The sequence below is a fragment of the Borostomias antarcticus genome (assembly GCF_949987555.1).
Source record: "Borostomias antarcticus genome assembly, chromosome: 16".
Taxonomy (NCBI): Eukaryota; Metazoa; Chordata; class Actinopteri; order Stomiiformes; family Stomiidae; genus Borostomias; species Borostomias antarcticus.
Window position 1 is genome coordinate 6,902,039 of NC_140249.1, and position 21,272 is coordinate 6,923,310.

General features: G+C 53.4%; 1 protein-coding gene across 1 annotated transcript in view; it reads left to right on the top strand.

The window, feature by feature from the left end:
- Positions 1-1,369: 1,369 nt before the first annotated feature.
- The window catches only part of asap2a (ArfGAP with SH3 domain, ankyrin repeat and PH domain 2a), a gene marked incomplete at its 5' end in the record, with an annotated part of 57,885 nt that continues 37,982 nt past the window's right edge, over positions 1,370-21,272 (top strand). The window contains one exon of the mRNA XM_084450876.1: positions 1,370-1,495. Within this exon, the coding sequence (XP_084307002.1) occupies positions 1,370-1,495 (126 nt within the window). The remainder of the gene's footprint in view (positions 1,496-21,272) is intronic.

The window sequence follows — 21,272 nt, forward strand, 5'->3', positions numbered from 1 at the left end:
ATCTTCTCATCACAGAACCCACAGATGGAGATGATAGTGCTATTTTAGTTATCTTTCTAATTAGTCTTTAATGGGTGAGCTGATTAAGATGCAACTCCCTGTTATGCTCCATTGGTTTGTCCTGAATGTATAGGGTGGACACCTTGTCATTACACACCTGCCTCCCCTCTGTGACTGAAGGGTGATTAAGCTAATCACTACACCCACCCCCCCCAGAGGGAGCTCATATGGCGATGCCAAAGGAACAGCTTGATTTACAGTATCGTTATTGAGTCTCAGATCCACCGAAAAACAAGCATTTCCCCATAATACAGACTTAAAAAAGCAATTTTCCCAAAACAAACATACAATTTAACTAAGCCTACTTACTTGCCATATGTCAATATCAAGCATGATAAATATGGTGTGGTGGAATGGCTACCCTTGGGGATCAGTAAAGACAGCCCTATTGATCTATCAATACAGTCTTTAGATCTGTGATTAACAGCTCAATGTAAAATATAGGTATTGATTTATATGATAGTAGGCCAATAGCTATATAGAGTCATACATGCAATACTGTTTGACTGTGTAGAGTAGGCCTAGATTGCTAAAACATTTTCTAATTGACTGTGTATGCATACAAGCAGAGGTGTGGTAGTGACTAAAGAAGTGCACTCTGACGTAAGACGTGTGTATAACAGAAATGTTACAGTTTTGGTCCATATATCACCCACTACACCACTGCATACAAGCTTCCAGAAGGGCTCTGGGTGGTGCTCATGGAACTCTGTCCGGGCTCCGGGACTGACACCACGCCTTCCGTAGACTGTGATTGGGTCGCCATTACCAGCTGGTGTTCTCCATTGGATAGTGCACATCCATTGAATCCCTCCTTTTACCTTTTGTCAATTTCTGCGCTCTCAATGAAGAGCCTTGTTGTTTCCTATACTCGGAAATAAGTTACCTGGCTCTACCGGAGTCTGTGCAAGAAAGGAGGCAGATGAGGAAAGCATAGAAGACACTGCTTCTTCGGTATTAGGCTACCTGCTCAGAGGGAGAGGGCGGATCCTGACACGAGCGTAAGGCGCTGGGAATCGTTCTAGTCTCCGGTGGAAGAGCGCGAGTTGCTGGGAATCGCTCTACCGTGTCCGGTCTATCGGTGGTAGCCGAACTGAAAACAAATGCTGGATTTGATAGTTCATACGAAAACGCTCAAGGGAATAACTGTCGCTCAGCAATGTTACAACTGGGAGCGTTTCATTTGACTTTTGTCTTGTGAAGTTTTTTTTTGTGCCAACTACAATAGGCTAACGTTACCGTCACGGGGAGACCGCGGGGATATAGCCTAATAGTTCTGCATTTTTTCCAGAAAAGGATTAGCCTAATTATGCCGGACCAAATAACCGTTTCAGAGTTCGTAGCGGAGACGAACGAAGATTACAAAGCACCGACTGCCTCGAACTTCACCACCAGAATGTCCCACTGTAGGAACACGGTGGCAGCTCTGGAGGAGGTGAGCTACTGGATACTGGATCATCCTACATCTGGATGTCCAGCAGGATACTACTGTCTCTATCAGATCTCCAGGAGAGCTTTTTAAATTGACTAAGGCGCTTTAATTGCAATCATTTGTGAATGGTTGGGCGTTTTCTCTGAAGGGACACCGTGGCATGTTCTGTGTGGCGCTGAAAGGAAACTTCTCTTGGCCACTCAGCTCGTCAGATTTTACACTCACGATTGATCAGTTTAATTGCTGTAGCGTTGACTGTAATCAGGCCAGCCTAGCCTACTACATGTGACTATTATGGCAATTTAAAGTCTCCACAGTTTTTACATGGCCAGTAAGTAGAATGGTCGTGTATAGCCTAGATAGGGGCACCTGTCTCAATGAAAGAGAACAACTCTTTGTGTTCCCCGCTGCATCGCCAGGTTATAATCTGGGGTAGAAACGTGCAGGTCATGATTATAAGGAAATACACTTCCGCTCTGTTATGTGAAAACACGTTTCCCTGCCTATCGGCAGCTCCGTAGTGGAGCCTCACCCCTCTCAGTTAAGAATCATTCCTGGCACAAAAAGAAAAACATATCAACCATAATTGCAATTTTCATAGCTGTCATCTCATGTTAGCGGTAGGGGGACCTGCAGGCTAGTGATGGCAGAGTTGCCAGCTTCAGACACCAGGCTAATATTCTCTACAGCTGGTGAGAGCGAAGCCTTCCTTTATTCTGCCTTTCTGTCTAGAGATCTGTTATAGCCTATAGGCTACCTGGCAGGTGCTCAACTTGTCTTCAGACACAATAGGTCTACAGGTGGAACCATGGTCCCGAGATGGTCCTGTTGTGACAGTAAAAACCTACCATAGGCTACTGATATAAACAACAATCAAACAACGTAATGATTTCATTTTTCCGGGGTTATGTTTTCTTCTGGACTTGCTGCTAGGATAATAAAACTGTCACTCGTTTACGAGCTGGTTGAGAGGGAAGCTGCCGTCTGAGGACCGTTGTTTTGTCATGCTGACCTCCCCGTGGAATAGATAACATTCGGCCGATTGTTGTTTGAACAACAAGGCCTCGCGTCTGTTCGACCAATTAGATAGTGCAGTGGATTCGGAACACTTCCATGTATTGTCTCCAGGCAGCTGCTAAGAATGGGCAGTGTGCTGGAGTGCTTTTGAACAGGATTGTGATTTCTGGCCATGATCTTATAGTCTTTCTAAATGCAGATTGAATGGACAAATTGTGCATGGGTAGACACCACATTTTTAATTGATATTGTTGCCTACCTCTATGGAGAGAATAAGAATAGACTATAGTGTAGACCTACAGGATATTGCACCTCTGTGTACTTTAGTAGAGTATAATAATATACTACCATAGTGTAGAGTGCATGAAGGGAATGTGTGTTTTTTTTTAGTTCACCATTGTGCTGATGCTGCTGCTCTAGAGAATGTGGTCTGGTATAAAAATGCTTACGTTTCCATTTTTATCCTAGTTGAACAGCCGGAGTCTAACAGAGCAGAACAATGCAATGTGCCCAGGCCAGTATAACAGCACTGGGATGCGTCTCTAGTCTCCAGCTTATGCCATTGATACACAAAGTCCTGTCAGTTTTGATAAATTTGATATTTTTTCTTCCTGTTTGTGTGTTGTTTACACGATGTGTGAAGTCAGGTGTTATGGGGCTCTGTTCTTGGGTTCAGGGCTTCATAGTTTCATAGATGTACTGTTTGGTGTTAGAGACTCGAGGCAGCGCACAAAGTAGCAAAGGAGGCTGGCTATACGGGAGCAACTAGTGGATGTGTTAGATTCATTTTAGGAGCGGTGTAGCAATTACTGTGATTTACTGTGAAAATCCTGTCCGACCAGATAGCCAAAGTTCTGTTCTGCTTGATATGGGCTGATTCTTACTACTAAGGTCGAATAACTCTGGTCCCAACCCTGTGACGGTAGAGAACGCTGACGAGAAGCTTGTCTCGTCTGATCGTCTGAGTGTTCCGGAATCATTTCCTGCCTCATCAGTATCCAATGACCTCTATCTGGTGTCTTATATGAGTAACCAAGCAGAGCCCAGGGAGAAGACCTTATCACTGACAGAACGTAATGGGCCTCTGTCCATAGTGTGATTATTTCTCCATAAACCCATTATAGTGGACATAACTGTAATTAGCCTCAGGGCTATAAAAGCTTTGCCTCTTAATGCCAAATAAATGGGCCTAATGTGCCCAGCAGAGAGAGAGAGAGAGAGGGAGACCGAGAGAGAGGGAGACCGAGAGAGATGGAGAGGAAGGGCTTTTTTTCCTCGGATTACTGTGTGACCTTAAAGCCACATGGCTATAAAAACCAGTTTGTCCAGTAAGAGGATGTTTGCGCCTGATGTCATTAACCCCCCCTCCTCCCTCCCTGTTCCTGTAGAACATTGCGACTCTCCTCCACGCCTGGCCTTTTGTTCCACCACAGATCAGCAGGCCCTCGCTCTACGTTCCACAGAAACACCACTAGCGTGACTAGATCTCCTCCTGAGCTAGTCAGATTGTTCCCAAAGCAACCAAGCTGTCTTTTCCTATGAGAAAAGACGGATAAGTGTATTCAGGGATACAAAGACACCGGAACACCAAGGTCAAACAGACACTCAGGCGGCTGTGTTTACAGTAAACAGAGGTCCCATCCCTTTGCTGCCATCAGGAAAACCAGTGACCACGTCCAAATCCTTCTCTGGGATTTGACTGACACCCAGGCAAAGCCCTCTTGCTTATAGAAAGTCCCTGATTTGGCGTTACCTGTGGCTCGGTGAATCTATGGAGTCTCTGCTAGCAGGGCTAAGTGGAGGGTCAGAATCAGGATCATTCGTCTCTCCTGGATCTGGTTCATTAGCCTGAAATGCGAAGGGTCTGGAAACTCACAGTTGCTTTCCGATTCCTAAGGGGTGTTACCTAAGGGCGTAGAACAAAATGCCAACCAATCAGTGAAAACACCTCTACGGCACTCCTCTGTTCCGTCATCTTATTAAACCCGCCTCATATTAGATAAACGGTTGTGATTGGCACAAACACATTTCTGTCAGAGCGGATTCCGTTAGAACGGTTGGATGTCCAGACTGATCTTCAGAGTGAAATCAAATGTGAGCCAGTGAGATGAGGCTGGCGACGCCAGGCTACTGGTTTCTTTCATTCATTAATCTTTATTTAACCAGGTTTAAATTCAAATCTCTTTTTCAAGAGTGACCTGGCCAAGAATGGCAGCATTACGGTTTAATACACACTCACATTAAAAACAATAGATCAGCTTAAAAGTGCCATACAGTAAAAGTGCAGGGGAGCCAAATAATCCTATTTCAATTAACACAATTACAAGTATCAATAGAGTCAGTTTCTATAGATTTCACCATGCCTTTAAATTCATTTAGAGTGGCTAGATCGTTCATTTCGCTATTCCATGCAGATGGTGCAGAAAACATGGAGGCTTTCTTTCCCAGCTCAGTCCGAACTCTAGGAACAGTCATAAGCATAGTGTCCTGAGACCGTAACCCATAAACCCCTCCTCTCATCCTCCTCCAGATCTGGCTCACAGCAGAGTGGAGCCAGAGATATTCCCCCCCCCCCCCACCCCCGATACAGTTACTGTTGTTCCATCACCCTCCCCCTCAGCTGCAGTGGCAGGTGTTCAGAGGCTGCAGCGTTGTGTGTGTGTGTGTGTCTTAGGGCTGCACAATTAATCGTGAATTTATCGAAATCGCGATTATGACCTCCGCGATTAACTAATCGCAAAAGGCCGCAATTAATGTGATGAATAATTTTGCTTTGAATTGAGTGTGCTAGGACTAAACGGACGAATCACAGGCGCCTATGCTGTCTGACCAATCACATGCGTTCCCGCTGAGTGCGCTGTGCGCAGCAATTTCACTGAGAAGACAGATAGCAGTAGGTCAAGACCAGTGTCACAAGAGTACCTGCAGCCGTGAGTAGTGAAAGAATGAGCGAAATCGAAGTCAGTGAGTTAGTAGCAAGAAAGAGATCAACGTCCGTGATTTGAGAGCATTTTGGTTACGAAAAAGATGATGTCCCTCAAGCCCAGCAGGCAAACTGTGCAGAGCTAAAGCTATTACTTTGAAATATTAATTGCAATTATTAATCGCAATTACCATTTTGAAGCAAATAATCGCAATTATTATCTTTTGTTGTAATCGTGCAGCCCTAGTGTGTGTGTGTGTGTGTGTGAGTGTGTGTGTGTGTGTAATTACTTTCAGCATCATTACTTCTGTCAGCATCCTATTACTTCTGTCTCTGCTGGCGTCATGGAGTGTTCTGATTTGAAATTACGAAACAGAAACAGTGTAGTGTAACAGGTTTTTTTTTTTTTTTTACAATGTTGTTAACGGTTACTACATTATTGTAATGACGCAGTGTTTCTGTGTACTCGTCCTACAGCTAGTTGTGTGTTCCAGATCAGCTCCAGGGTGTGAAAGCTGCTCTGTGTCGGCGTCTGAGCGATGCTCTGAACTGGCAGAGCTGAACCACAAGACGTACTTTCACAGGGAAACATTCCAGGCCTCTCAGCCTGGCTGGGCCCCAGCAGCCCTGCACACACCAGGCCCCACACACCCACACACCAGGCCCCACACACCCACACACCAGGCCCCACACACCAGGCCCCACACACCCACACACCAGGCCCCACACACCAGGCCCCTCACACCCACACACCAGGCCCCACACCAGGCCCCACACACCAGGCCCCACACACCAGGCCCCACACACCCACACACCAGGCCCCACACACCAGGCCCCTCACACCCACACACCAGGCCCCACACCAGGCCCCACACACCAGGCCCCACACACCAGGCCCCACACACCCACACACCAGGCCCCACACACCAGGCCCCTCACACCCACACACCAGGCCCCACACACCAGGCCCCACACACCAGGCCCCACACACCAGACCCCACACACCAGACCCCACACACCAGACCCCACACCAGGCCCCACACACCAGGCCCCACACAGCCACACACCAGGCCCCACACACCAGGCCCCACACACCCACACACCAGGCCCCACACACCCACACACCAGGCCCCACACACCAGGCCCCACACACCAGGCCCCACACACCAGGCCCCACACACCAGACCCCACACACCAGACCCCACACCAGGCCCCACACACCAGGCCCCACACACCCACACACCAGGCCCCACACACCAGGCCCCACACACCAGGCCCCACACACCAGGCCCCACACACCCACACACCAGGCCCCACACACCAGGCCCCTCACACCAGGCCCCACACACCCACACACCAGGCCCCACACACCAGGCCCCACACACCAGGCCCCACACACCCACACACCAGGCCCCACACACCAGGCCCCTCACACCAGGCCCCACACACCCACACACCAGGCCCCACACACCAGGCCCCACACACCAGGCCCCTCACACCCACACACCAGGCCCCACACACCCACACACCAGGCCCCACACACCCACACACCAGGCCCCACACACCAGGCCCCACACACCCACACACCAGGCCCCACACACCAGGCCCCACACACCCACACACCAGGCCCCACACACCCACACACCAGGCCCCTCACACCCACACACCAGGCCCCACACACCAGGCCCCACACACCAGGCCTCGCACACCAGGCCCCGCACACCAGGCCTCGCACACCAGGCCCCGCACACCCACACACCAGGCCCCACACACCCACACACCAGGCCCCACACACCCACACACCAGGCCCCACACACCAGGCCCCACACACCAGGCCCCACACACCCACACACCAGGCCCCACACACCCACACACCAGGCCCCACACACCCACACACCAGGCCCCACACACCAGGCCTCGCACACCAGGCCCCGCACACCCACACACCAGGCCCCACACACCAGGCCAGTACCAAGCCCAACAGCCCCCCCCCATCACCAGACCACACCCACCACGCCCTAGCCTCAGCTCATTCACTCTGCTACATATTTTCTGTGAATCAGGGCTATTTATAGGCAGCGCTTTGCAACGGGCATTTTTGTGTTCCTTATTTTTTTTGGGTCCCACTGTACATTCCTGCGTCCCGAGCGCTCGGCCCATGCCTAAACTGAGGGCCGTCTTGTTGGTATCCCAGCAGTGTGCTGCTAAGGCATGCTGTCCGGCTGCCTGATTCTGAAGGGAGATTATTGGGGAGTATCGGGGGGTAGGCGGCGGGGGGGGGGTCTAGCATTCCTGGCATCCGCGGCAACTGTCGGCGCTAGCCTTGCCTTCACTGCAGCCGCTTTTTTGCGGTCCGGTTATCAGGGATGTTTCCTGGCATTGTTACACAGCCAGGAAGGGGCTCCTCTATATACCGAAGTGGGTTCTTTTCACTGAATCTCCATTTTCTTTTTTTGAAGATTCAGAGGCTGCTGTTTAGGTCTGTGTCAAGGCTGGCTGCATTGTGAGAGCGTTACCAAAATAACCAGTTGTTATGCCCTTGAAAATATCCTTTGGGACTTTAAATCTCAAAGCCCCTCCGGTCTGTTGTCGGCGCTGTGCAGTTGTTTCTCTGTCTAGCTCTGAGAATCGGATCCCAGCCTTATCTTGTGTAAACCGGCGAGGGTATCAGTAGTTTCCAGCGCCCTGTCACACTGACAGGATGTGTGATGGTCAGTGTAGTCAGAAGGGAAGGCTTGGCGAGCCTGGGTCCAGACCTTTCAATCCACCCACTACACCCAAGTTGACTGATTGTTGGTCTGGCATTGAAACCGTGATTCCTTCTGAGTAAAAAATGATCGGTCCAACCAGCGCCACAGGGAACTAACGATTAGCCAATCAGCAACACAGGAGGGACTAACACTGATGTTGCTATTGTCAAGCGTTGTCAAGCCGTGCACCGATCCAAAGAGGAGTAATAACACTGGCTGTTCAATGACCGTTCAATTAAAAGTACCAATTACTTGCATTCATATACCCACACACTCACTCTCTATCTCACACTCACAGACATTTTATACCACATTACCCCCCCAAAAAATGCAACCAATTTGTTGGCATGTTTTGAACCCTGTATGAGCCTTTTCAGGAATGGTCAACAACCTTGTCTGGACCGGCTTGGGGGAACAGCTGCTGAAACAGGTGGCATTGATGGATGGAGGAAAGTTTCAACAAGCATTCAGACACAGGGATTAGATATAGTGAGACAATCAAGGAGTGATGGCCTTCGGGAACATTGTGTGCCCACATGCACACACATACGCTTACATGCACACACACACACACACACAAACACACACACACACACACACACACACACACACACACACACACACACACACACACACACACACACACACACACACACACACACTGTAAGGACATTGGCCTATAACCCACACACTGTAAGGACATTGGCCTATAACCTATCTGCTCAGACTTCCAGACACCCAGGCCTGTCTATTCCTCCTTATAGATGATCATACTTACTGTAAGGGATCACTGGTAGGATCAACACTGGCCTAGTGTCTCCTCTCTGCTCTCCTCAGGGCTCCCCACACACACTTACTAGAGGAACTCATGTATTATTATGTGTTTTTCCCTCAATTCCAGAAGGCTAAATGGTGCCAGATTAGTATTTTATTTGGTCAGTGAGAGATCTCCATTCAGACTGGGCCTAGTCGCTTCTAGTTTCTTCCCTCGCCACCACAACCTCCTCCTATAACCCAAGCTGGGGGGGTTAGGGGCGGCAGGCTCTGTCTTATCACCCAGACTCGGGCTCTGTCTGGGGCTCCCACACGCATGAGAAGCCCTCCCCTTGGAGCTCAGTGGAGAGGCAGAGATCACAGTCCCGTCCCAAACAATGGGGGCCTGGCCGGCATCCCTCCTGGTGGGGGGACTGGATTGGTGGGTTACAATATGACTAGACTACTGGCTCGCTCTCTCTCTCTCTCTCTCTCTCTCTCTCTCTCTCTCTCTCTCTCTCTCTCTCTCTCTCTCTCTCTCTCTCTCTCTCTCTCTCTCTCTCTCTCTCTCTCTCTCTCTCTCTCTCTCTCTCTCTCTCTCTCTCTCTCTCTCTCTCTCTCTCTCTCTCTCACACACACACACACACACACACACACACACACACACACACACACACGGACAGACAAACACAGACATGGGGTGGGCGGGGTCATTGATTGGGGAGGGGGTCAGGAGTGCACTGGCTTTTGTTTAGCTGTTGATCTGGGGTCTAGGGTGGGGGTAGGGGGGTCGATGGGGGTGTGGTGGTACTCTATCAGGGGCCGGCCTCCCTGGTCCCGACCTCGCCCCCCAACCCAGGGGCCCGGCCCCAGATTGCCAGGGACAGCTCCTGTTCGGGGCCATTGTCCCCTGACAGACCGTGGCTCTTCATTAATGAACTCCCTCATTGATCTGGAGCCTTCGGCTGTGTTTCAAATTCACCAAACAGTGAACGTTTGTGGCGACTCTGTTTGGGGTTCAATGTGAACGTCTTTTAAAGAGCATTCCAAATTGTTTACACTAAACATTTAAGCAGACATGGTGACAAAGGCATTTGTTTCCCTCAGTCCAGCATCCATTTTCATTCACCGCAAACTACCTTTTCAGACCATTCGCTTATGTTCGCAAATGTTTGCAGGGAACACAACGCTAACTGAAAAAAAGCTTAAAATAGTTCACTGAATTTGAACGCACCCCTGGTCTCTGCTCAGGACTGCAGTAGCTTCCTCAGGAATCTCGCTAATAGTGCCGTGCTGTCACTTTCACTTAAGAACACCAGCCTGCTGGCTGCCTTCCCCTCTCAGATGGGCTTCTCAAAGCTCTCAAAGTAGCTTTACTAAGGTTTCTTATAAGCTCGCTGTAAGAGTGAGATATCAAACAGGATCAGTATTATGTGGGAATGACGTTAGGAGCATTTTAGTTTTTTTTTGTCTTCGCTAACCCGTTGTCCCATTCCTTCCCTCTGTCTCATACCCCATAATTCCTTGCAAGCCTGTTAAGACGATAACTCATCCGGCTCTTCCAGTCAGGTAGGGAGCCTCCAAGAGGATAGGCTCTGTGCACCAGCTCCACTACTTCGTGAAAGTCACTTGGCATCTTTATTACCTGTCCTATATGATTGGATTAAGTGATTAATCGGCAGACCCAGCGCACACCTGATTAATCACTTAATCCAATCATATTGGACAGGAAATAAAGAAGCCAAGTGACTTTCAGGAAGTAGTGAAGCTGGTGCACAGAGCCTATTGGGAAAGACACAACTTCGGCTATTTCTCTCACCTCAGCTGAGCAGAGCTGGACACAAGCTCTGTTTTTATCATGGCAGAATGTTTCGTGCCAGTTTTGAACCTGCTGTGGAGCCGTCATTCAGAAACTGGGAGGTGCTCTGGAGACGACATTTACCTACGTCCTCAAGAACGTTTCCTAATTTCTACAAAGGTGCCATGCACAAGCAAAGTTTCTCTTTGGTAGGTGAAATAAATGACAACAATAAAACTACAAGACACAACCATACACACAAACACAACAATACCCACAAAAACAACAATACACACACTAGCCTGGGAGTCATGCTCAACTAGAATTGAAGGCCAGGGAGAAAAAGTGGGTCTTCAAAAAAGATTGAAAAACCTCAATGGTCTGGGTGGATCTAATGTGGAGGGGCAAGTTGTTCCAGAGCCCAGGGGCAGCCGCCGCAAAGGCTCGGACACCTCTGGTCTTAAGCCTAGTCCTGGGCATGTCCAGTAACAACTGGTCAGCCGACCTTGAGGCTCTGGCTGGGGTGTGGCTGTGTAAGAGTCCAGCCAGACCATTTAGAGCTTTAAAAACAAATGGCAGAAGCATAAAATCAACACACACACATGTTGCGTACACGTACTCATGCAACATACACACTCTTGCACACACACACACACACACACACACACACACACACGCACAAACACACTCATCCACATAGCATGCAATCTCCAGTTGGTTTGTTTTCAGGTGAAAGGATGCATCTCTCTCTCTCCTCTCTCCTCTCAAGCATTCCTCCTTATGCTTCTTTTATGCAGCTGCAGCGTTCAGTCTTTGGCTCTGCTACCTTTCCACCGTGAGGCTTACACTGTTTACGTGACTGCACTGCAGAAACACACATTTGGTCCTCATTTCCCCCAAAACTTCCTTTAAAGTTTCCCCATTAGTCCCCTGCTAATTTACTAACTTCGTTAAGTTACAAACTCGCAGACTTTTAAATTGGTGCTACCGAGTCTCTTCACAAATATCTTCCATCAGGTTACACAAATCTTTCGGTTCAAAGAAAAGTAAAGGTCACTGTTTTTCCATTGAACACGCCCCTTCAAAGAAGTGGCTTTTGTGCTGTGCTGTGGCCTGAGCTGCGCAGCGTTCTTTTTATTTCCACGTCCGTCTGGCTCGTCATCAACCGACAGACTCAAATCCCATCAAGGACATCTAAACCTTAGATTTAACTCCCCTTGTTTTGAATCTTTGATGACTCCCCTTGTTTGATGACTGAAGGCAGCCACTCTGGGTTAGGCTAGGGTTAGGGTTATCCTGGGTTAGGATTACCCAGTGTAAGAGTTAGCCAGGGTTAGCTAGGGTTAGCCAGGGTAGGGGTTAGCCAGGGTAAGGGTTAGACGTGGGTCCAGATGTCTAGAAGTGTCCCATAAACAGTGCCATAAACGGTGTCTGAAAACACAGTCTTTGGAGTGGTCAGTAGCAGGGTCCATGGTTGGCTAGTGGGCTTTCACCACTCACAAATGGAGCCATACCCCCCCTCCCCCTCTCCCCATTGATGTAGCCTGCATGGCTGTCTTCACTCGTCTCAGGACTGTTTTCTTAAGAGGTTTAAGTAGCTTGGTTTACGTCCCCACCGACGTGTGAGAGCTGACAGCTGGGGTGTGTTCTGGTCCGGGGGCTGCTCTGGTCCGGGGGCTGTTCTGGTCCGGGGGCTGCTCTGGTCCGGGGGCTGTTCTGGTCCAGGGGCTGCTCTGGTCCGGGGGCTGCTCTGGTCCGGGGGCTGTTGTGGTCCGGGGGCTGCTCTGGTCCGGGGGCTGTTGTGGTCCGGGGGCTGCTCTGGTCCGGGGGCTGTTGTGGTCCGGGGGCTGCTCTGGTCCGGGGGCTGTTGTGGTCCGGGGGCTGTTGTGGTCCGGGGGCTGCTCTGGTCCGGGGGCTGCTCTGGTCCGGGGGCTGTTCTGGTCCGGGGGCTGTTGTGGTCCGGGGGCTGTTGTGGTCCGGGGGCTGTTGTGGTCCGGGGGCTGTTGTGGTCCGGGGGCTGTTGTGGTCCGGGGGCTGTTGTGGTCCGGGGGCTGTTCTGGTCCGGGGGCTGCTCTGGTCCGGGGGCTGTTCTGTGTAGCTCTCACCGAGAAGAACTAAAGAGACCTGACGTCTGAGAGGTCCAACACGACACTGGGGCAGATAACCGACAGCCAGGCAGGGAAATGCATTTGGCCAGGTCGAGAAAGATCGTGGTCTTTGAGGGAGTGTTAGTTTTTCCACATAATGTCTGTTGACATGTATTTTGTCTGTGACAAGCAGAAATGTGCCGTTATGTTTATGCTGAGTGGTCTACTGTGTGCGCGTGTGTGTGCGTTATGTTTACGCTGAGTGGTCTACTGTGTGCGCGCGTGTGTGTGTGTTTTGCGCGTGTGTTTGCTTTTACCTCAGCCTGTCTGGACTGAGGCTGCTGGCACTGGTCCCGCGAGGAGAGAAAGCAGGAGAGCCTTGCCCAGATCTTATCTCTTGCTCTCCATCTTTCTTTGGAGTAGTAGCTTTCCTGACCCATCCTCCTCCAGAACGCAGAGCTCCAAGTGAAGAGCCAGAGTCTTTGAGCTGGCTGCGTTCTCCAGCCGGGCCCAGGACTGCGTGTATTCCAGCTCCACGGGCCTGTTAGCGGTGTACGTAACGGCACACATGGCCATTTCAAATATTTACCTAGTCGCTCAAAATGGCCCAAACCTGTGAACGAGGTGTTTGAAAAGGGGCTGCCGCCCAGTTATTTGTGAACCCAGATTAGACTCTTTAGACTTTTTTTTTGTGTGAGTGTGTGAGTGAGTGTGTGAGTGTGTGAGTGTGCGAGTATGAGTGCGAGTACGAGTGCGAGTATGAGTGCGAGTATGAGTGCGAGTGCGAGTACGAGTACGAGTGCGAGTACGAGTGTGTGTGTGTCCTCATCCTGGGAGCCCACCAGACCACACCAGGGTGGTGGAGGAGGAACCCAGGTTGGACTGGCGCACCAGGGCTCCTCTCTCTTCAAGCAGCGTTTGTGTTTCAACTACAACATCTGGTGCCTCAATGGAACTTGGATTAGAATCAGCACCCCCCCCCCCCCCCCCCCAAATGAACTGGATAATTTTATCCCAGACTGCCTCCTTCTCCTTGGCTGAGCTCCCAACTCGTGGTGAAGACTGTTTCCTCGTATGACTCTGGAGGGGGGCATGTTATAAAGTGACACCAGACTTGAACCAGATGTGTGTATCATAGGCATCCCTCCCTCCCAAGGCAGTTGGCTTCTCTGTAGTTAAAAGAGGTGTGTGTGTGTCTGTGTGTGTGTGGATGGGGGGAGTAGTTTAGCTCATACCTAGCTTGATTGCTGTTGGTCCTGTCATATCTAGCCAGCTAGCTAGGTAGCTGAGATACATCAGAGCGCAGAGCGGAAGTGCACCCGTTTGGCCGACTCCAGCTGTGTCAGACCCAGCTGCTCAACATTGATACACCACCAGTATATACTTTTTTTGAAATTTTGTCTGTCGGAAGTAGGGCTGCAAATTGTAGGCACGTTCCTGAATCGATCATTGGTTATGTTAACAATCAATCGATTAATTGTTATTAAAATACCCACATTTCCAAACAATACCAAATGCTTTTTTTTCCTTAATCAACGCATTATTACTGATTCTTTTCAGCCTAGCTAGGGATAGCTAGCCTCTAATTCAGGACCTCAAGGCTATCCTCTAATTCAGGACCTCAAGGCCAGCCGTCCTCTAATACGGGGCCTCAGGGCTATCTAGCCTCTAGTACAGCACCTCAGGGCTAGCTAGCCTCTAATACAAGACCCCAGGGTTAGCCAGCCTCTAATACAGGACCTCAGGGCTAGACAGCCTCTAATACGGGACCTCAGGGCTATCTAGCCTCTAATACAGCACCTCAGGGCTAGCTAGCCTCCTATACAGGACCTCAGGGCTAGACGGCTTCTAATACAGGACCTCAGAGATAGCCAGCCTCTGATACAGGACCTCAGAGATAGCCAGCCTCTGATACAGGACCTCATGGCTAGCCAGCCTCTAATAAAGGACCAAGCTGAAGTGGAAATCCCCTGTTGTTGTACTCATTTTTTTGCGGTCAGAAGCGTCTACTTTTAGAAGGTCTCCTTCAAAAAGAACACACACAAAATGCTGGCCTGGTTCTTGGTGAAGTGTAGTTGAACCCTGAATTTCACAATGACAGTGAATGCCTGTGTGTGGTTGTGTTTGTGTGTGTCTTTGTGTATGAGAGAGAGAGAGGGAGAGGGAGAGAGAGAGACAGAGAGGGACTGAATGAGTGAGTGAATGCTTGACTGGGAGAGTGGGAGGGAGGGGGAGAGGGAGAGAGAGAGAGAGGGGGAGAGGGAGAGAGAGAGGGAGAGGGAGAGAGAGACAGAGAGGGAGAGGGGGAGAGAGAGAGACTGAATGAGTGAATGCTTGACTGGGAGAGTGGGAGAGAGAGGGAGGGGGAGAGAGAGAGAGAGGGAGGGGGAGAGAGAGAGAGAGGGAGAGAGACGGAGAGAGACTGAATAAGTGAATGCTTGACTGGGAGAGTGGGAGAGAGAGGGAGGGAGAGAGAGAGAGAGAGAGGGAGAGAGACGGAGAGAGACTGAATAAGTGAATGCTTGACTGGGAGAGTGGGAGAGAGAGGGAGGGAGAGAGAGAGAGAGAGAGGGAGAGAGACGGAGAGAGACTGAATAAGTGAATGCTTGACTGGGAGAGTGGGAGAGAGAGGATGTGTGAGAGTGATTTAGGGAGTCTGTCCAGTCTGGTTTACAACCTCCGGCTGTCTCAGCTCCCTGTCAGAGCACTCTCTCCACAGATCAAAAGGGTCTGTTGAGGTGTGATTCTGAGTGTGTGTGTAAGTGTGTGTGTGTGTGTACGTGTGTGTGTGTGTACGTGTGTGTGTGTGTGTACGTGTGTGTGTGTGTACGTGTGTGTGTGTGTGTGTGCGTGTGTGTGTGTGTGTTGGGGGGGAGGGTGGGGTACTATGGATACACAGTATTTTTCTAATTATGTCATATCAGGAGCCGGTGCTGTCATATTGGTCTGGCGTGATGCAGTGGGAAAATCCCGAATTCCCTGTCAACTCCAATGTTAAAAGTTCACTACAAAAATCCCACTTCAAGAACCGAAACAGTCAAAATAACAGTCAAAATAATAGTCAGAATAACAGTCAGAATACACTATCGGACTTCCAAACTCATGATTGATTCTCATGACGATTGCCAGTTTTTCACCGCCGTAGCTTTGGCGTTGGAGAAATCCACGGAGGTGAATGAGCCGTAGGGAGCCGTCTCTCCATGGGGGCCTGTCCCTCTACAGGGAGACGTCTCTCCATGGGGGCCTGTCCCTCTACAGGGAGACGTCTCTCCATGGGGGCCTGTCCCTCTGCAGGGAGACGTCTCTCCATGGGGGCCTGTCCCTCTACAGGGAGACGTCTCTCCATGGGGGCCTGTCCCTCTACAGGGAGACGTCTCTCCATGGGGGCCTGTCCCTCTGCAGGGAGGCGTCTCTCCGTGGGGGCCTGTCCCTCTGCAGGGATGCGTCTCTCCATGGGGCCTGTCCCTCTGCTCCTGATCCTGCCTTCTCCAGCAGGAGGAACTCAGCCAGAGCAACACGGTCGCTCAGCGCATTCCTCGCTCCATCGCCACATCCCCTCCTCCCTCTGCCCAGAGACGAGGGGAGCCTCGCTCCATCGCCACATCCCCTCCTCCCTCTGCCCAGAGACGAGGGGAGCCTCGCTCCATCGCCACATCCCCTCCTCCCTCTGCCCAGAGACGAGGGGAGCCTCGCTCCATCGCCACATCCCCTCCTCCCTCTGCCCAGAGACGAGGGGAGCCTCGCTCCATCGCCACATCCCCTCCTCCCTCTGCCCAGAGACGAGGGGAGCCTGCGTTGTTACTGCTTCCCTTTAACCTGGTGCTCTTCTGTGGTGCTCTGCTGCTGCTGCTGTCTTCAGTGCTGTGTTGCTTTTTAGGAAACATCAAGATTCCCATTCGACGTCCAAATCACCATCAAATACATCCCATGAACTCGCGTTTTCCACCATCTTACGGGGTGGGGGGGGGTGGGGTGGGGGGGGTCTAGCACGACCTCATCCACGTCAGCTGATGTCAGTCAAGATGGCTACCTAGCGCACCAACAATAAGTGAAAGCTGTAAAAAGACTGTTAGCGCTTCCTTCTTATTTGTGTCTCATTAATTAAATCAGTCGTTCACAGTACCGTCCAACGCATATGGCTTGTGGACAATGTTGCTACGAAGTTCGTGTGCGCAAAATAGCCTAGTTTGTTATCATCGACTGGTATTGCTAGCAACGGCTAGTGGGTTTTAGCATTTTTTTCACCTTTTGTTTTCGGAATGCATTCAACTGGGACATGACATCATCTCGGGGCCCCAAATCCGGAGCTCCGATACAAAAGGAACCCAGAATAAGACCCAGCAGGCCTCAGCAGCTCAACGCTGTTCGCATCTACAGGGTAAAGCAACAAATAACCTCCTTACAGAAGCTCTGGGACCACAATCAGCCTGGCTCTCCGTGTCAGACTCACTACGCTCCAGGGCTCCGCAACCCACAAATGACATCAATAGTTATTATTAATAAATGGTGTCTGCACAAACGCTACTGTAGCCTTGGGTTTTGAGTTCCCTGCCTCCAGCAGAGAGAGGCGGAGAAAGAGAGAGAGGTTTATTAGAGTAATACCCGAGATCAATAGAGATTTTCTGTGAAGATGAACATGAGAAATTTGCTGGCGCTCCTCAGAGAGATGTGTCATCAGATAAGCTTTTAGGGCCGGTCTTCTGAGTACACTCAGCTTCAGACATGAGGGGCTGATGTAGACAACTGGCGACGCTTCTGTAGTGTGTGTGTGTGTGTGTGTGTGTGTGTGTGTGTGTGTGTGTGTGTGTGTGTGTGTGTGTGTGTGTGCGCGTGCGCTCATGCACGGGTGTGTGAGTTTGCCTGTGCACTCAGCACTGCAGCCCCAAGGTGGGGTTTAATGGACTAAGAAAACACTCTTCCACAATCATCACAGGATACTGAGTTACAGAGGGAAGAGGACCAGGCCTGGATTACACTAATGCATATTCGCCTGAAAAAAAAGCAAAAAAAGCATTTTTCTCTATTTGCACCTGGTAATTACACTCTCCCCCCTGTCTCCCTCCCTGTCTCCCCCCTGTCTCCCTCCCTGCTCCTCCCTGTCTCCCTCCCTGTCTCCCTCCCTGTCTCCCTCCCTGTCTCCCTCCCTGTCTCCCTCCCTGCTCCCCCCTGTCTCCCTCCCTGTCTCCCCCCTGTCTCCCTCCCTGTCTCCCCCCTGTCTCCCTCCCTGTCTCCCTCCCTGTCTCCCTCCCTGTCTCCCTCCCTATCTCCCTCCCTGTCCCCCCTGTCTCCCTCCCTGCTCCTCCCTGTCTCCTCCCTGTCTCCCTCCCTGTCTCCCTCCCTGCTCCTCCCTGTCTCCCTCCCTGCTCCTCCCTGTCTCCCTCCCTGTCTCCTCCCTGTCTCCCTCCCTGTCTCCCTCCCTGTCTCCCTCCCTGCTCCTCCCTGTCTCCCTCCCTGCTCCTCCCTGTCTCCCTCCCTGTCTCCCCCCTGTCTCCCTCCCTGTCTCCCTCCCTGTCTCCTCCCTGTCTCCCTCCCTGCTCCCCCCCTGTCTCCCCCCGTCTCCCTCCCTGTCTCCCTCCCTGTCTCCCTCCCTGTCTCCCTCCCTGTCTCCCTCCCTGCTCCTCCCTGTCTCCCCCCTGTCTCCCTCCCTGTCTCCCTCCCTGCTCCTCCCTGTCTCCCTCCCTGTCTCCCTCCCTGCTCCTCCCTGTCTCCCTCCCTGTCTCCTCCCTGTCTCCCTCCCTGTCTCCCTCCCTGTCTCCCTCCCTGCTCCTCCCTGTCTCCCCCCTGTCTCCCTCCCTGTCTCCCTCCCTGTCTCCTCCCTGTCTCCCTCCCTGCTCCCCCCCTGTCTCCCCCCGTCTCCCTCCCTGCTCCTCCCTGTCTCCCCCCTGTCTCCCTCCCTGTCTCCCTCTCCGTCTCCCTCCCTGTCTCCTCCCTGTCTCCCTCTCTGTCTCCCTCTCTGTCTCCCTCCCTGTCTCCCCCCGTCTCCCTCCCCGTCTCCCTCCTTGTCTCCCTCCCCGTCTCCCTCCCCGTCTCCCTCCCTGTCTCCCTCCCCGTCTCCCTCCTTGTCTCCCTCCCTGTCTCCCCCCTTCTCCCTCCCTGTCTCCCCCCGTCTCCCTCCCTGTCTCCCTCCCTGTCTCCTCCCTGTCTCCCTCCCTGTCTCCCTCCCTGCTCCTCCCTGTCTCCTCCCCGTCTCCCTCCCCGTCTCCCTCCCCGTCTCCCTCCCCGTCTCCCTCCCCGTCTCCCTCCCCGTCTCCCTCCCCGTCTCCCTCCCTGTCTCCCTCCCTGTCTCCCTCCCTGTCCCCCCCCTGTCCCCCCCCTGTCTCCCTCCCTGCTCCTCCCTGTCTCCCTCCCTGTCTCCCTCCCTGTCTCCCTCCCTGCTCCTCCCTGTCTCCCTCCCTGTCTCTCTCCCTGTCTCCCCCCTGTCTCCCTCCCTGCTCCTCCCTCCCTGCTCCCTCCCTGCTCCTCCCTGTCTCCCTCCCTGTCTCCCTCCCCGTCTCCCTCCCCGTCTCCCTCCCCGTCTCCCTCCCCGTCTCCCTCCCCGTCTCCCTCCCTGTCTCCCTCCCTGTCTCCCCCCCTTCTCCCTCCCTGTCTCCCCCCGTCTCCCTCCCTGTCTCCCTCCCTGTCTCCTCCCTGTCTCCCTCCCTATCTCCCTCCCTGTCCCCCCTGTCTCCCTCCCTGCTCCTCCCTGTCTCCTCCCTGTCTCCCTCCCTGTCTCCCTCCCTGTCTCCCTCCCTGCTCCTCCCTGTCTCCCTCCCTGCTCCTCCCTGTCTCCCTCCCTGTCTCCTCCCTGTCTCCCTCCCTGTCTCCCTCCCTGTCTCCCTCCCTGCTCCTCCCTGTCTCCCTCCCTGCTCCTCCCTGTCTCCCTCCCTGTCTCCCCCCTGTCTCCCTCCCTGTCTCCCTCCCTGTCTCCTCCCTGTCTCCCTCCCTGCTCCCCCCCTGTCTCCCCCCGTCTCCCTCCCTGTCTCCCTCCCTGTCTCCCTCCCTGTCTCCCTCCCCGTCTCCCTCCCCGTCTCCCTCCCTGTCTCCCTCCCTGTCTCCCTCCCCGTCTCCCTCCCTGTCTCCCTCCCTGTCTCCCTCCCTGTCTCCCTCCCTGTCTCCCCCCTGTCTCCCTCCCTGTCTCCCTCCCTGCTCCTCCCTGTCTCCCTCCCTGTCTCCCTCCCTGCTCCTCCCTGTCTCCCTCCCTGTCTCCTCCCTGTCTCCCTCCCTGTCTCCCTCCCTGTCTCCCTCCCTGCTCCTCCCTGTCTCCCTCCCTGCTCCTCCCTGTCTCCCTCCCTGTCTCCCCCCTGTCTCCCTCCCTGTCTCCCTCCCTGTCTCCTCCCTGTCTCCCTCCCTGCTCCCCCCCTGTCTCCCCCCGTCTCCCTCCCTGCTCCTCCCTGTCTCCCCCCTGTCTCCCTCCCTGTCTCCCTCTCCGTCTCCCTCCCTGTCTCCTCCCTGTCTCCCTCTCTGTCTCCCTCTCTGTCTCCCTCCCTGTCTCCCCCCGTCTCCCTCCCCGTCTCCCTCCTTGTCTCCCTCCCTGTCTCCCCCCTTCTCCCTCCCTGTCTCCCCCCGTCTCCCTCCCTGTCTCCCTCCCTGTCTCCTCCCTGTCTCCCTCCCTGTCTCCCTCCCTGCTCCTCCCTGTCTCCTCCCCGTCTCCCTCCCCGTCTCCCTCCCCGTCTCCCTCCCCGTCTCCCTCCCCGTCTCCCTCCCCGTCTCCCTCCCCGTCTCCCTCCCTGTCTCCCTCCCTGTCTCCCTCCCTGTCTCCCCCCTGTCTCCCTCCCTGCTCCTCCCTGTCTCCCTCCCTGTCCCCCCCCTGTCCCCCCCCTGTCCCCTCCCTGCTCCTCCCTGTCTCCCTCCCTGTCTCCCTCCCTGTCTCCCTCCCTGCTCCTCCCTGTCTCCCTCCCTGTCTCTCTCCCTGTCTCCCCCCTGTCTCCCTCCCTGCTCCTCCCTCCCTGCTCCCTCCCTGCTCCTCCCTGTCTCCCTCCCTGTCTCCCTCCCCGTCTCCCTCCCCGTCTCCCTCCCCGTCTCCCTCCCCGTCTCCCTCCCTGTCTCCCCCCTTCTCCCTCCCTGTCTCCCCCCGTCTCCCTCCCTGTCTCCCTCCCTGTCTCCTCCCTGTCTCCCTCCCTGTCTCCCTCCCTGCTCCTCCCTGTCTCCTCCCCGTCTCCCTCCCTGTCTCCCTCCCCGTCTCCCTCCCCGTCTCCCTCCCCGTCTCCCTCCCCGTCTCCCTCCCTGTCTCCCTCCCTGTCTCCCTCCCTGTCTCCCCCCTGTCTCCCTCCCTGCTCCTCCCTGTCTCCCTCCCTGTCCCCCCCCTGTCCCCCCCCTGTCTCCCTCCCTGCTCCTCCCTGTCTCCCTCCCTGTCTCCCCCCTGTCTCCCTCCCTGCTCCTCCCTGTCTCCCTCCCTGTCTCCCTCCCTGCTCCTCCCTGCTCCTCCCTGTCTCCCTCCCTGTCTCTCTCCCTGTCTCCCTCCCTGTCTCCCTCC